This window comes from Macaca thibetana, chromosome 16 (assembly GCF_024542745.1).
Source record: "Macaca thibetana thibetana isolate TM-01 chromosome 16, ASM2454274v1, whole genome shotgun sequence".
Lineage (NCBI taxonomy): Eukaryota > Metazoa > Chordata > Mammalia > Primates > Cercopithecidae > Macaca > Macaca thibetana.
Genome location: NC_065593.1, coordinates 1,022,185 through 1,039,227, shown reverse-complemented (window position 1 = coordinate 1,039,227; position 17,043 = coordinate 1,022,185). Strand labels below are relative to the sequence as shown.

General features: G+C 47.1%; 1 protein-coding gene across 3 annotated transcripts in view; it reads right to left on the bottom strand.

The window, feature by feature from the left end:
• Positions 1-15,857, bottom strand: part of USP22 (ubiquitin specific peptidase 22) — a 43,752-nt gene extending 27,895 nt beyond the window's left edge. For 2 of the 3 annotated variants that reach the window (XM_050763908.1, XM_050763906.1), the window contains exons 1-2: positions 15,462-15,857; positions 1,144-1,276 (exon numbers count right to left, since the gene is read on the bottom strand). In XM_050763908.1, the coding sequence (XP_050619865.1) occupies positions 1,144-1,276; positions 15,462-15,632 (304 nt within the window). In that variant the 5' untranslated portion in view covers positions 15,633-15,857. Of the gene's footprint in view, positions 1-1,143; positions 1,277-9,972; positions 10,135-15,461 lie in introns of those variants that run through there. The other variant, XM_050763907.1, reaches the window with a different exon arrangement.
• Positions 15,858-17,043: the final 1,186 nt, after the last annotated feature.

Below are 17,043 nucleotides of genomic sequence, written 5' to 3'. Positions count from 1 at the left end.
AATGGACTCACACGTTGTTTCCAATAGGTCTTTCTAGGCTAACGCTTCTAAGAGAGCATCAAATTACAGAACTTCGAGGTGGAAAGGCCTAAAAATATCTTTACCTGGAATTGCTAAGCTCACATGAACTATTAGCTAAAACAGGTCTCTGGCTTGGACCCATTGAAAATGCTATTCTGAAGGCTATCCTGCCAACTCCATCAGCATTCCAAGGAAAACACTACCGTGTAGAAGAAAAAACATTTAATGCACAAAGTCAGAAAACAAAGCCAGCCAGGTGCGGTGACTCATGCCTGTAATCCTTGCACTTTGGGAGGCCGAGGCAGGAAGATCATGTGAGGTCAGGAGTTTTGAGACCAACCTGGCCAACAGGGTGAAACCCCGTCTCTACTAAAATTACAAAAATTAGCCAGGCGTGGTAGCAGGCATCTGTAATCTGTTACTTGGGAGGCTGAGGTAGGAGAACTGCTTGAGCCCAGGAGGCAGAGGCTGCAGTGAGCCAAGATCAAACCACTGCACTCCACCCTGGGTGACAGAGCAAGAATCCATCTCAAAAAAAAAAAAAAAAAAAAAGTCAAGAGCAAAACTGAGTTTTATGTAACTTCTAGAATATAGAATGAGTTTCATTTTGTAAGGCTGTGAAAGGTAAATTAATCTTGAGGCCACACACAGTGCTAAGGGAGCCTTTTCAAGAACTGTGTGACTGGAAACAATGAAACCCATTGCTGAAGGCCATTGCTGAATGCCATAAAATGCACATCCAACCCCTCGCTGGCCTCAGGGACCTCACATTGCATGGAGCTCTTTCCTTATAAATGTTTGCCTAAGGTGATTCCTAACTATGTGTTTCAAAGGGTCTGATGTTTCATTAGCAGGGACAGTGTAACTTTTCACAGGAAGTCAGCTGGACACAGCAGGCCATTCACTCAGAACCCTGTGATGCTAAGACAAACTGGGGGCGCAATTCAGCTGAGCTCGGCTTGTCCCTTTCACTTCCCTTGCCAAGTGTCACCAGTGAGGGGCACGCGTTATTTGAGATAAATGACAAAGTGGACTTTTGGAAGAGTGGAACTGCAAATTAAAAATTGAACAGTAGCAATTTAGGGGCCACAACTATCCACCCATCCCAGAAGCTCGCCTCACCCAGGTTGTGCCGCTTTGACTTCGCATGCTCGTGAATATGCTTCTTTGTGAAACAGCCGAAGAAGACGCAGTAGAGGCAGGAATGCAGCCTGTTGAGGTGGACGCCACAGACATGGCAGATGCAGGACTTGGCCTGAAATTCAGAGAAGAGGAAGGGTGAGCACTGTGTGATAGGACAGGGGTGCTCTGAGGAAACAGTCAAGCAAAGCATTCCCCCAAGACAGCTACTGGAGGAAAGGACAAGGGAATTGAATTCCATCTCCAAGGCTTATCACTCTAGAGGATCAGTTTAATCCTTTCAATTCTCCCAAACGGGACTTCATTGAGTTGAAAACTAGCTCCCCATAAGAAAACTCAGCCCACAACCACAACTGCCAAAACCCTGTAAGCTACGGGGATGTTCACACACCTCCTCCTCCTGATCCTGACGGGCACCCCAAGCCCAGCTCCCATCCCCACTGCAGGCCAGCAACTCACACCTAGTCACCCTTAACCCAGACGTCATTTCAGGTTTGCGAATCCAGGTTCCAGGACCACAGCAAATTTAGAAGCAATAAGAAAAAGGGAGGGAGACATGAATCAAAGCAAAGTACAGAAGAAAGAAAAAGGAGCAGGGCACTATCAAGAAACAGACCTCAGAAACCTGAAATGTTAATCACGGCAATGATGAGCACAGTGCTAACCAATCCTTACACCCCCAACCACCCAGGAGCGCCACTGACTCACAATACTAACCGGATGTGTGAAAAGGGACAGCCACCACTGCCAATATTTGCATGATTCGAGCACAGAAATGAGTAAGAAGACTTATTTATACTGAGTTTTAAAAGAATCCCTAAGTCCAGATTGATAAAACATATACACCTACTATGTACCCCTCAGATTTTTTTAAAAAGAAATTAATACTATACAAACACAAAGTCTTCTTCACAGAATTCCATCTAATAAATATCGTAGAAAGACAAAAATACAAGATCTTCATTTTATATTTATCATAGTAATAACCGATTCAGGCAAGAATCATCAGTGGATGCTAGAACCATTGGGTAAAAAATACTGTGTTGGCTGGGCGCGGTGGCTCAAGCCTGTAATCCCAGCACTTTGGGAGGCCGAGACGGGCGGATCACGAGGTCAGATCGAGACCATCCTGGCTAACACGGTGAAACCCCATCTCTACTAAAAAAAAAATAATAATAAACTAGCCGGGCATGGTGGTGGGTGCCTGTAGTCCCAGCTACTTGGGAGGCTGAGGCAGGAGAATGGCATAAACCCGGGAGGCGGAGCTTGCAGTGAGCTGAGATCCGGACACTGCACTCCAGCCTGGGCGACAGAGCGAGACTCTGTCTCAAAAAAAAAAAAAAAAAAAAAAAAAAAAAATTTGTGTCATTCACAACTGTCAAAATAGTAGAAATGGCCCATATATTCATCAACAGATGAGTGGATGAACAAACTGTAGCATATATACAATGGAATATTAATTACTCCACCACAGAAAGGAGTAAACTACTGACACACACTACAGTGCAGACTAGCCTTGAAAACATCATGCTAAGTGAAGGAAGCCAGAAACAAAGGATCACATATCCTATGAGTCTGTTTATATGAAATACTCAGGATAGGTAAATCCACCAACACAACTCAGATGGGACGTTGCCGGGGCTGGGAACAGGTAGAACAAGGAACAAATTAAAATGTTTTCAATTTTGATAGAGGTAGGGCAGTGACTGCACAGTAGTGTGAATCACAAAATGTTGCTGAACAATTCCTCTGAAACGGTTAATTGTATTATGTGAATGTCACCTGGATAGAAAAATACATTAAGTTACATATACAACTGTCCCTCAGTATCTAGGAATTGATTCCAGGATCCCCTCAGGTACCAAAATCCATGGATATTCAAGTCCCTGATATAAAATGTACTTGCAAAGAACCTATGCATATCCTCCCATAAACTTTCAATCATCTCTAGATTACTTACAATACCTAATACAAAGTAGATGCTATGCTAGCAGTTACAGTGTATTGTTTCAGGAATAATGAGATAAGAAAAAGTCTGTACATGTTCATTACTGATGCACCTATCCCTTTCTTCCCCCAAATATCTTTGATTTGTGATTGAACCCACAGAGATGGAATTCAGACCGCTTGTGTATGTATGTATGTACGTACGTATGTATGTACGTACGTATGCATGTACACGTGTACTTGTGTATTAAGGCAATAGATACCTACACTTTCAGAGTATCAGTCCAGACTACTTCAGTCAATTAAACAGGAAAAGATTACCTCTACAATAGAGAACTCTGGCCAACGCCACCCTAACCAAACTTATCCCTGCCGCGGAGCACGCAGGTGCAGAGGACAACGTGGCAGCGCCTGTGGGGTGCTCAGACCAACATGATCCATCTGGAATCTGCTCCTGAGAAGTAGGGAGGCGTGTCCAAATTGAAAGACTTCTGCAAAATGACTGACCTGAGCTCTTTCAAAAATATTCATGTAATGAAAGAAAAACAGGCTAGGAATTTCTAGATGACCCAAATCTAAAGACATATGAAAACAAATGCAATCCATGATCTTGGATTGAATCCGATATGCAAATTTTTAAAGGCATAAAGGATATTGGAACAATTCAGGCATTTAAAGTTGGACAATATATGTTAGATAATACTATTTGAAAAGTTAAACTCTGAGTGTGATAACTGTATTGTGCTTATGTAGGAGACTATCCCAGTTCTTAGGAGGTAAACTATCATGATGTCTACAATCAGCCCTCAGGTGATTCAGAAAAAGATACGGAAATAAAACCAGTTAGCAAGAAGCTAACAACTAATGAATCCATATAAATGTATACAATATTCATTTTAGCATTCTTGCTAATGGTTGTAGGTTTCTTGTTTTCAAAAACTATTAAACTGAACATATGTACCCTACAGCCTAACCATTCAACTCATGGGTTTATATACAACCAAAGACACGTACAAGGACTTTTGTGGCATTATTACTTGCAACACTCCAACACTGAAAATAAACAAAAATGTTCATTACTAGTAAAAAGAATAAACTACAGTACAGTTAATTCAGTAGACAGCAATGAAAAGGAACCTATGATATACTCAACAGCGTGGATGAATCTCAGAAATGTAACACTCAACAAAACAGCTAAACACAATAAGCTCCTGCTGTGCTACACACTCCATTATATTCTATCTCTACTACACAACCTAGGATGCTCTTCTGCACGGGTTTACCAATCACCAGGGAAGACACAGTTTACAGGCCTTATGGAGCCAACATAGCTAAGAGACAGCTTCTCTCACATTATTCAAGCAGCCAACCAACAAGACAATTGGCGCTAAATACAATAAACAGCTGTCTCTGACATACCGATAAAACCTTAATGTCTGGTATAGTCACGCACCACATAGCAATGTTTCAGTGAATGACAGGTTGCATGTACAATTGTGGTCCTGGAAGATTATAGTATCATATTTTTACTGTAACCTTCTCTATGTTTAGCTATAGATACACAAATGCTTACAATCGTGTTTCAATTGCCTACAGTGTTCAGTACAGTACATGCTGTACAGGTTTGCAGCCTAGGAGCAACAGGCTCCATCAACACAGCCTGGGTGTGCAGCAGGCTGTACCATCTAGCTTTGTGTTAAGTCACTCTATGACGTTCACACAAAGACAAAATTGCCTAACAATGCATTTCTCAGAATGTATTTAAACAATGCCAAAACTGTATTATTATTTTTCCCCAATCTACACTGTGGAACAGCACTTCCATTGATAATACTATATCAGATTTAAATGTAATAGAGGCAGACGCATGAGTGAGGTAGCACGCGTCTTCCGGTGTCTGGAGGAGGCCAGGAATAGCCTCTGAAGCGGCTACCCTGCAAACACTTTATTTCGGACTACTGGTCTCAGAATTTGAGATGAAATTTCTGTGGTGGTTTGTTACAGCAGGCCCGGGTCACTCACGTGGGATTCACATTCTATCTCCCTTCACAGCACTGTAAAGTATAAAACACAGTCAGGCGCGTTGGCTCACACCAGGAATACAGCGTTTTGGGAGGCCGAGGTGGGCGGACAGCTTGAGGCCAGGAGTTCAAAACCGGCCTGGGCCAAATGGTGAAACCTCATCTCTACAAAAAATGCAAAAATTAGCTGGGCGTGGTGGCGCACACCTGTAGTCCCACCTACTCAGGATGGTTTGAGCCCGGGAGGTCAAGGCTACAGTGAGCCAAGATCACACCACTGCCCTTCAGCCTGAGCAACAGAACCAGATCCTGTCTCAAAAAAAAAGAAAAGTTGAAAATGCATTCCCCGGCCGGGCGTGGTGGTTCACGCCTGTAATCCCAGCACTTTGGGAGGCCAAAGCAGGTAGATCATGAGGTCAGGAGATCGAGACCATCCTGGCTAACACGGTGAAACCCCGTATCTACTAAAAATACACAAAAAAATTAGCCAGGCATGGTACTGGGTACCTGTGGTCCCAGCTACTTGGGAGGCTGAGGCAGGAGAATGGCGTGTACCAGGGAGGCGGAGCTTGCTGTGAGACTAGATCGCGCCACTGCACTCCAACCTGGGTGACTGACCCAGACTCCATCTCAAAAAAAAAAAAAAAATTCATCCCCCAGGCAACCGTGCGGCTCATGTTCCAAACATATCTTAGGACACATTTGCAGACAGTGGGGCTGGTGAGTAAGCCAAGGAGAGAAGCCCAGTGGGGGCACCCACATGCTAAAATGGACCCCGGAGAGGTGGCTCTGTTTAAGCAGCCCAGTACACCACTTCCTGGTGTGGTGGCTCCTGCAGAGGCAGGATTCCCCAGGCTGGCGGGTTTTCCTAGAAACTCAATCTAGAATCTACTACTCCCATAGCTCTTGCAATGATTTCTTAATTAAATCCCTTTCTCCTATAAATTAATTCAACTAGATTCAGTAGACTGTAAGTAAATCCCGAAACATCACTAGGATTTGTATATGACAGGAATTAGGAGAAGAATCAGCAATTTAATTGTTGCTCATCTTACGCAGTGCAGAAACACCCACCAAATTCATTAATTCGGTCCCAATATTAAGAATATTCCTCTGAATATCCTATTCTCTTACCTCCTTACTCATACTACCTCCCACCCCAACCAAGAAGGATGGGGAGGAGCAAGAGGTTCAGAGGCCTTGTAGTCAACCAGATGTAGGCTTACCCTATGGGATGACTCAACAGTACATTGAATTGAGTCCAGTTTTTAAAAGTGTGCAAACATGACACACCACCTTAAGAGGTAGTACACTTTTCACACACTACCCATGACTTCCTACTGGTCTAAAACCTGAGCATCTTAGGAAGGTAAGTTTAATTCTTGTGCTTTCTCCTCAGCGACTTTTTCAAGGACTCAAATACCGACATAAGTGAAGGGACAAGTATAAAATTAAAAAAAATTTTTTTTTTGAGATGGAGTCTTGCTCTGTCACCAGGCTGGAGTGCCGTGACACAATCTCAGCTCACTGCAAGCTCCGCCTCCTGGGTTCAAGTGATTTCCCTGCCTCAGCCTCCCGAGTATCTGGGACTACAGGCGCGTGCCACCATGGCCGGCTAATTTTTTTGTATTTTAGTAGAGACAGGGTTTCACCATGTTGGCCAGGATGGTCTTGAACTACTGACCTCAGGTGATCTGCCCGCCTCGGGCTCCCAAAGTGTTGGGATTACAGGCGTGAGCCAGCACGCCTGGCCTAAATATTCTATCTTTTATCGGAAAAAAATATGGCACTAAAAAGCTAAAGACTTCACCAAAATTAGATAATCTTCTCAAATTAAGTTCTCCAACCTCAGAAACCTCAGCGTACAGACTCAGGCCCCTCAATCTCAGAGCCAAAATCAATCTAAGGGTACAGCGACTACAGACCTTTCAATCTATAAAAGGGGTAATTTCATTCAGCAAGGGCAAGACCTCAGACTGACCTCATTTAAGGCTGGGACCCAGCAGTTACTGGTGATGTCCTTGGACAGGTCAGGAGACTTACTTGCCAGGCCTACCTAAAAAGTGTATCCCAAGTACCAAAACCAGAATGAAATTATGTATGAAATATAAAATATTGCAGCAGTCCTCCCTTACCTACAGTTTCACTTGCTGTGGTTTCAGTTACCCACAGTCAACCTCAGTCTGAAAATAGTAACATGGAAATGCCAGAAATAAACAATTCGGAAGCTTAAAACTGCCTGCCGTTCTGAGAAGCAGGATGAAACTGAGTGACATCCCGCTCTGTCCCATGACCATCCCTTTGTCCAGCTTCTCCATGCCGTCTAAGCCACCTGCCCGCTAGTCACTTGGTAGCTATCTTGCCGATCACATCAACTGTTGCCGTCGTTTGTGTTCAAGCCACTTTTATTTAGCTTAATATGGCCCCAAAGCTTGAGAGTACTGATGCTGCAATTTGGATATGCCAAGAAAAGTTGTAAAGGGCTTCTTTTACATGAAAAGGTGAAAATTCTTAATAAGGAAAGAAAACAGTATTAAATGATGAGTTTGCTAAGATCTACAGTAAGAACAAATCTATCCATGAAATTATGAAGGAAAAAAGTTTGCACATAATACATAAGGGATTCAGTATTATCTGTGGTTTCAGGCATCTATCGGGGATCTTGGAATGTATCCCTCAAGGATGGGGGTGAGTACTGGATTATCATAAATGGGAAATGAGGAAGTCCAAGAGATGCTGGGAGCTGCCGAGGGACACACACTTGGGCAGAAGCAAGCCGGGGCAAAATCCTCCTGGTACTGACCAGCTTAGGCTAGCCTTCCTTTAAATTGAGTTCACCTCAGCCGGGGCGCAGTGGCTCACGCCTGTAATCCCAGCACTTTGGGAGGCCGAGATGGGTGGATCATGAGGTCAGGAAATTGAGACCATCCTGGTTAACACAGTGAAACCCTGTCTCTACTAGGCAGGAGAATGGCGTGAACCCAGGAGGCGGAGCTTGCAGTGAGCCAAGATCACGCCACTGCACCCCAGTCTGGGCGACAGAGCAAGATTCCATCTCACAAAAAAAAAAAAAGGAATGAACTTTCAATCCACTCAATGGATATTGCTAGACGAAAGAAGCCAGTATGAAAAGGTTGCAGACTGTATGAACCCAATGATATAACATTCTGGAAAGGAAAAAACCTCCGAGACGGAGGAGAGATCAGTGGTTGTGGAGAGTCAGTAGGTGAAGCACAGGGATTTCTTCGGGTAGTGCAGCTATTCTGTACAGTGCTGTAGTTGTGGATGCCTCTGTCAAAATCCACTGAGCTTGAAAGCACAAAGAGCAAACCTTAATGTAAATGATTTTTTAAATCATTGATGAGGCCCTACGGAATGCAGGCTGAGGCAGAAGAAACAGATTGTATTACACACATAGGACACAACTCCGCCAAGAGGGGTGGGGAGGGAAGCACCTACATAACGTGGAAATGAGGGGAGAGTGTACAACTAAAAGCAAAAGGAACTGTAACTGAGCACAGTACTTCAAGGGGTCGTTTCGCAAGGGAGTACAGGACAACAATTCTGAAACCTCTATTCAGGTATACCAAAGCAGAAGAGGTAAGTAAACAGATTGTGGACAGTGGGAGCCAGGGATTTTCTCTGCTGGACAGAAAAGTTACAGATAAGCTGGAGGGGAAGGCTAGAATAATCCCTATAGATATGGATGAGAGCTGGAGATACCAACATGAACTCATGTAGAGCTTCATGTGGATGCTGATGGATATATATCAAAATAATTACAGACCTGTATATACACGCATTTGTATATACACACCTGTTTCCCAGCTCTGTCCCTTGAGGGGGCCAAGAAGCCAGGATATCCCAGTAGTAATGAGCACACCAGTGCCCAGATCTTGGTTTCTAATTCCATTCTCCCAAAAAAGGAACTAGGGATCCTTGGAAAATGCTGGAGTCTAAGGCTGGGGCAGAAAACACATAAGATGATCCCAGAACATAGTGTCCTTCCAGGAAGTAAGGAAGTGCTCAAAAACAACAAACAAAAGATCATGTGGCTATGTGAAAGGGACACCGGAGCCAGCTGAAAGAGCTCCCAGTGGATACAGCCAGATGATGGGAGCAACAAAACAAACCACACAGCACTGGATGATAACCCAAAGCATACATTCAATATCCACAAGTCCATGTTGATATACACAAGTGAGTAAACACACGAGTGAGGATGAGCAAATCTTCCACACAGAAATGTTCCAAATAATTTAAATAGCTACTCCACCCTCAAGGAGGAGGAACAGAACTCCCCATCCCAGTAGAGTACCTATGCAGAGTAACTCTCTTCCAAAATAAACAGTACATAAAGGAGGGAAACAGTCACTCTGCAGTGGAGAAACCTGGCAAACATGACCTTGGACATTCAGTCAGGCCCAGCAACCCAATACATCTTGACAGCATCATCCTTAATATACGGGAATGAGAAGAGCACTTCACCTCTGTGATCTTCCTTCCCAAAACCCATAACCACAGCTGAATCACGAGAAAAACATCAGAAAACCAAAACTGAGGGACATTCTACAAACTACATGACCGGGACTCCTCAAAACTCTCAAGGTCACCAAAAAAGACAGCCCGAGAAACTGTCACTGCCTAGAAGAGCCCAAGGGGACATGAAGACTCAAAGTAATGTGGGATTCTGAGACAGAATAAGGCCATCAGATGAAAACCAATGAGTTCCAAATAAAGTACGCAGTGTAGTGAATGAACTAAATACACAAACACAAATGAGGAGAAGTAAAAGCGGGGAAATCTGAACGAGACGGTGGATTTTATCAAAGATAGACTGTACCAATGTCAACATCCTGGTGGTAATCGCACTCCATTTCTGCAAGAAGTCACCCTTAGGGGAATGGGGAAAGATACACAGGATTACTCTATTGTCTTACACCAGTATGTCAATCTATAATGAACTCAAAATTAAAACCTTAAACAGAAAAATGTTTACATTTTAGATCTTTTACTTAGACCCCACTTAGTATGAACGGTGTAATGTTTTGTTGTGATGATTTGAAAGAGCCAGTTCACTATAAAGTAAAAAGTACACTCCTCAAATAAACGAAGTTTAAAAGTCTACTTTTAAAATAGCACGTATCATCCCAGCACTGTAGGAGGCCAAGGTGAACCTCCTAAGGCCAGGAGTTCAAGACCAGCCTGGGCAACATAGGGAGACCCAGTCTTTATTTTTTTAAATAAATAAATAAATAATAAAATACAATAGCACGTCTCAGGAAAATGAGCTAAACTATTAAAAACAAGTAATGAGAGCTGTCTACAATGTGCTCACCACCATCCCAGCACCTGGCTGAGCCAGTAAAGACTAACTGAGGCATTGTTGGATGGCTGGGAGGGATGGCTCATGCCTGTAATCCCAGCACTTTGGGAGGCCAAGGCAAGAGGATCACTTAGCTCAGAAGTTCAAGACCAGCCTGGGCAACATGGCAAAACTCATTACTACCAAAAATACAAAAATTAGCCAGGTGCAGTGGTGCATGCCTGTAGTCCCAGCTACTTGGGAGGCTGAGGCAGGAGGATCACTGGAGCCCAGGAAGTCGAGGCTGCATTGAGCCATGATCATACCACTGCACTCTAGCCTGAAAGACCGTGTCTCAAAAAAAAGTAAATACATAAAAAATAAAAAAATAAAAAAATGTGTTTTGAGAACACAGTGCTATAAAATTTTAGATTCAAAGAGAGAAATGATCTTAAATATATTACCTGTTCTCTGGCCAGGCATGGTGGCTCATGCCTGTAATCCCAGCACTTTGGGAGGCCGAGACAGGCGGATCACGAGGTCAGGAGATAAGAGATCATCCTCGCTAACACAGTGAAACCCCGTCTCTACTAAAAATACAAAAAATTAGCCGGGTGTATTGACGGGCACCTGTGGTCCCAGCTCCTCAGGAGGCTGAGGCAGGAGAATGGCGTAAATCCGGGAGGAGGAGCTTGCAGTGAGCCGAGATTGCGCCACTGCACTCCAGCCTGGGCGACAGAGCCAGACTCCGTCTCAAAAAACAACAACAACAACAACAAAACTTACCTGTTCTCCAAAGTGTCTATATTCAAAATATAACGTAGAATGTTATATCACAATCATTTTCTGCCAGTTCCTATCTTTACAGACAAACCCTGAAATGGTAAGAATTTTGTTATATTTAACACACACCAAAAACACAAAAGAGAGGCCACTGTGGTCGTGCCAGTCCTAAACCATGGAAATATATATATATCTTTTTTTTTTTTGGAGACAGAGTCTTGCTCTGTCGCCCAGGTTGGAGTGTAGTGGCGTGGTATCAGCTCATTGCAACCTCTGCCTCCCGGGTTCAAGCGATTCTCCTGCCTCAGCCTCGCGAGTAGCTAAGATTACAGGCGCGTGCCACCATGCCCAGCTAATTTTTTATATTTTTAGTAGACACAGGGTTTCACCTTGTTAGCCGGGATGGTCTCGATCGCCTGACCTTGTGATCCGCCTGCCTCGGCCTCCCAAAGTGCTGGGATTACAGGCATGAGCCACCACACCCAGCAGAAATATTTTTATAGTCAGCAATACAAGAGTTTTACTGCAACTCTGGCCAGGTGCAGTGGCTCATGCCTGTAACCCCAGCACTTTGGGAGGCCAAGATGGACAGATCACCTGAGGTCGGGAGTTTGAGACCAGCTTGACCAACATGGAGAAACCCTGTCTCTACTAAAAATACAAAATTAGCTGGGCGTGGTGGCGTATGCCTGTAATCCCAGCTACTTGGGAGGCTGAGGCAGGATAATCACTTGAACCCAGGAGGCAGAGGCTGCGGGGAGCCAAGATCGCACCATTGCACTACAGCCTGGGAAAAAAGAGCAAAACTCCGTCTCAAAAAAAAAGAGTTTTACTCCAATTCAAGCTTCTTTTGGACAGAAACTTATCAAGCCTGGTCATGTGTTTGTCATGTTCTGCCTATTAAAAGAAAAATCAAGCCGGGCGCGGTGGCTCACACCTGTAATCCCAGCACTTTGGGAGGCCGAGACGGGCGGATCACGAGGTCAGGAGATCGAGACCATCCTGGGTAACACGGTGAAACCCTGTCTCTACTAAAAAATACAAAAAAAAAACTAGCCGGGCAAGCTGGCGGGCGCCTGTAGTCCCAGCTACTCGGGAGGCTGAGGCAGGAGAATGGCGTAAACCCGGGAGGCGGAGCTTGCAGTGAGCTGAGATCCGGCCACTGCACTCCAGCCTGGGTGACAGAGCGAGACTCCGTCTCAAAAAAAAAAAAAAAAAAAAAAAAAAATCAAAGTTTGGGTACAAATTCCATAACCCACCTGTCGTCCTTAGATAACAAAACTCGTAATTCCTATTCATTCAGGGATTCATTTCTGTAGTTAAACTGTACCTGAGATGTCAATCTCAAAAAGTACCTTTGTTTGTTTACAAAGATTATAATTCAAGTTGAAGTTTGTTTTGAGATAGGTTTTGTTGCCTAGGCTGGAGTACAGTGGCACAATCATCAGCTTAAAGTACTTTTACAGTCAAGTTCACATCATTAAAACCAAAAATATGGCTGGGCTCAGTGACTCTGGCCTGTAATCCCAACACCTTGGGAGACAGGAGGATGGCTTGAGTCCAGGAGTTCAAGACCAGCCTGTGCAATATAGTGAGACACTGTCTCTACAAAAAGTAAAAAAAACATTAGCCGGGCATGGTGACACACGCCTGTAGTCCCAGCTACTCAGGAGAGGCTGGAGTCCAGTAGCCTGAGGCTGCAGTGATCACTGATCAGACCACTGCACTCCAGCCTGGGTCACAGAGCAAGGCTCTGCCTCTACAAAAAAATGATTTTTAATAAAATAATATTTAAAAAACAAAACTGTCCTAAGCTTACAGATCTGATAGGAATCCTATGCAGGTTGTCCAACTGTTAACCACCAGGTTTGTTAAACTATTTCTCAAACCAACTCTTGCTTAACTGGGCCACTAGAGAGTGCTAGAAACGCAGTACACCGCACATGAAGTGATACAGGTAAGTCAGTCCCGAGTCAGTTAAAAGCATGGAGGGCTTAAGGGGCTCCTTGCTGGCACACTGTCAACTAGCACTGCAGCAGCCCCCACCTGAATTTTGAAAACTTTTTTCACTATCCGTCTACAGCTCAACTTCTAACTGGTAAATAACATACATGTGGCTCAACAGTTTTGAAACTAAGCAACTGACATTTGAAAAGATTAATCAGAGCCATAAGTAACGCAAAAAAAAAAAAAAAAAAAAAAAGTAATTCTTTCCTTTAGGAAATTAGGCAAAGTTAGTTAATAATGGTTTAAACTTGACTCCTTCAGCTTTGTTAAAAATACCAGAGGGGGGGAAGAAAGGGAGAGAGAGGGATGGAAGGGAAAAAGAAGAGGAGGAGGGAGAGGAAGAGTGGGGCATTCCCCACTTTATCCAAAGTACAAACGAATCCTGGGCACGTCACGTCCCAATCCAGACACCAGAAGGCCGGCTTCAACCAGGTCATCTTTTTTTTTTTTCCAGACAGGGTCTTGTTCTGTCACCCAAGCTGGAGTGCAGTGGCCCGATCACCACTCACTGTAACCTCCGCCTCCCGCGTTCAAGTGATTCTCCTGCCTCACCCTCTCGAGTAGCTGGGATTACAGGCGCCCGTCACCACACCCAGCTAATTTTTGTATTTCTAGTAGAGACAAGGTTTCACCATGTTGGCCAGGCTGGTCTCGAACTCCTGACCTCGTGATCTGCCTGCCTCAGCCTCCCCAAGTGCTGGGATTACAGGTGTGAGGCCACCGCGCCACGCCAGGCCATCTTTTCTTCAAGACACACAATTCTACTAGCAAGACTCTAACTCCGATCCTAACAGAAACGTTTTATCTCTGATTTTAGTTCATCTAGACATAGTGCTTCCCGATATCTTTACAGATAAAAAAAATTTTGAGTCCGGGCGCGGTGGTTTACGCCTGTAATCCCAATACTTTGGGAGGCCGAGGCGGGTGGATCACCTGAGGTCAGGAGTTCGAGACCAGCCTGGCCAACATGGTGAAACCCCGTCTCTAGTAAAAATACAAAAATTAGCCGGGCATGGTGGCAGGAGCCTGTAATCCCAGCTACTCTGGAGGCTGAGGCAGGAGAATCGCTTCAACCCCGGAGGCGGAGGTTGCAGTGAGCTGAGATCGCGCCACTGCACTCCAGCCTGGGGAACAAGAGCGAGACTTCGTCTCAAAAAAACAAAATTTTTTTTTTGAGTTGCTGCTTAATATACCCTACAATCTCAGCAGGCCTGTTGGTATTCCCATAAAAAAAAATGCCACTCAAGGTAGAAACTGCCCTCACAACTCCCAATCTCGGACTGTAATCTACAAAAGCGCGTGAAACTGTAAAAATAAAGTTCACTCACATAGAAGAATCATGTTACGTTCTGATTTCCAAATCCTTAGCAGGCCTAACTGCTGGACGCCAAGACCGGGCTCCCGAAGGGGACTCGTTCCTGGCTAAGGCTTCCCACAACACACAGCGCGCTTCCAAGTCCACGTCTCGGCCGCAACGCAAACCCGGGCGGCGGCTCCGCACCCACAGGCTCGCTCCAGCCCCAGCACCCGCCGCTCTCCACCTCCAGTTCCCCGCGGGCCCCAAGGCAGCCGCAAAGCTGCCGTCCAGCGTCCCCCAACCCGCCCCCTGCCCCAGCTCCCGTCCAAGGTAGCTCCCGGCGGCGGGTGATCGCTGCAGACCAACGCCCAGACCCCGACGGCATCCCCCACCCTTTACTCATTTTTTTTGAAATATTTCTTTCTCTGCACCCCCATCCAGCCCCGAACCCTCTGGAACCAGGAGAGTTCCCCGCAGGGACCTCTCGCACGAACGACCGGGACCGCCCACTGAAGTCCCAGGCTCCCCAGGCAGCAGGGCAGGAGAACACCGCCCCCCGCCCGGAAGCACTCGCCCCTCCCGGGCCAAGAAGGATAAGGGAGGGGGAAGGCGGAGAGAGAGGAGGGGGAGGGGAGAGAGGAGGGGGAGGGAAAAGAAAGGAGGGGGAGGGTAAGGAAGGACGGAGGAAGGGGACAGAGGCGAAGGATGGGAGGAGGATGAGGAGGTGGGGGAAGGGAGGGAGTTGAAAGGGGGAAGGGGGGGACGAAAAGGAGGGGGAAGGGGTAAAGAGGAGAGAGAGCAGAAAGAGAGGGGAAGAGGAGGAAGGACAGGGAAAGGCAAGGGGGAAAGGGAAGGGGGAAGGAAAAGGGCCCCTCCCCCGGCCGGCCTCAGGAGAGGCAGGAGGCCGCGAGCCCGCCCCGGGGTGGGCTGCCGGGCGCACCTTGCGCTTGCGGGCCTCAGCCGTGCCGCTCCACACGAAGCACTGGTAGATGGCCCGCAGGTTCTGCTTCCAGTTGTCCACTTTGAAGCTGCCCAAGTGCGAGCAGCCCGGCGGCGCTACAGCTAGCTCGGCGTCCATGGCCTCGCCCTCGGGCTCTGGCCGGGACACCATGGGGGGCAAGGCCCGGCCGCGCGCGGGGGGCGGCGGCGAGGGGGGCGAGGACGACGCCAGCGCGGCGTAGGGGCTGCTCGGCGGCGGGCCTGGCCGGCCAAGGCACGGGCGCCGAGAACAAAGCGCGGAGGCCAGACAAAGATGGGGCTGCGCGATCGCTGAGGGGAGGCTGCGGGGCAGGCACCGCCCCCGAGCTGCGGCTGCTGCTGGCCGCCCGCGCTGCGCTCTCCCGGTTCGCGGAGGGCGTCGCGGGGCGGGGCGCCGCGGCCGCGGACGGAGATTACGTCACCCCCCGGCCGGCACCGCACTGCGCAGTCTCTGGCCCGCGCCAGGCCCTTCCCCCTTCTCGCGCGCCCGTAGGCTGTGGGTAGACCGGAGCCCAAGGAAGCGTGGTGGGGCGAGGGGAAGCTAATGAGAGCCCGCCCCTTCCCTTCCTCTATTGGTCGCCGGCCACCCCCCCCTAGCATCTTCGGCCATTTTCATAGGCTCTCAGTACAGTCCGTCTGGCGACTAGACGTTCCCTGTCTCTTCCATCGGACTAGGGAGGCGGGGGCGTGCTGCGGTTGGGCGGCGCGAGGCGTCCGTCCTAGCACTGAACCGGTTTGCGCCGGCCTGAGCTCTGCCGCAAAGAGGCGGGGCGACGAGCTGGAGCCCTGCAGGTCGGGCCTCCATCCAGGGCCTGCACTTTCCCACCCAACAGCATCCCCTGTTCGGGCGCTGTCTGCAGGGACCCCGGTTGCCGTAACCTGGGTCGGGCCCTGCAGTGCCGTGGCTCGGGGCTGGAACTGCCAACTGCCTGCTCCGCGCCGCTCCCTGCCTCAAGCTGCGGCACCTCCTGTCGGGAGCCCACGGATAGCGAGGGCCAACCCGGCGCCATCCAGTTGAAAGAAGATGCACGCCACACGCCTGACACTTCTCATTTGCTGGTGGCTACGTTTTTCTAATGAAAAGAAAGTTAAATATAGTAAAATATCTTAACCCAATAGGGTCAAAATATTTCAACATGTACGCAGTATTGCAGAAATCGTTAGTGGAATATTTTACAGTTTTTGCAATCTTCGAAATCTGGTATTTACACAACAGCACATCCAATTCCTACTAGCTGCTACCGCCATGGGCTGCACAGGTCTAATCGGTATACAAATAACTGACCCAAGGCAAACTGAAAAGACCTTTAAAGACGAATGCAAACAATGTTCTGGGAGAGCCAGGGCGCCAAGCATCTGGGGGAACTTGGATGAGGTGTGAGGCGTGGTGCTGCTCCCTGGTACTCCTCCCACTGCTAACTGCTTTGCTCATTCATCCACAGATTGCAAGAAACAGCAATTGCCGTCCAGAGCCATCACAAGTTAAAAAATAAAGATTGTGATCTCACAATACTTAAAGCTACAGGGTTTAATGGGCTGACGAC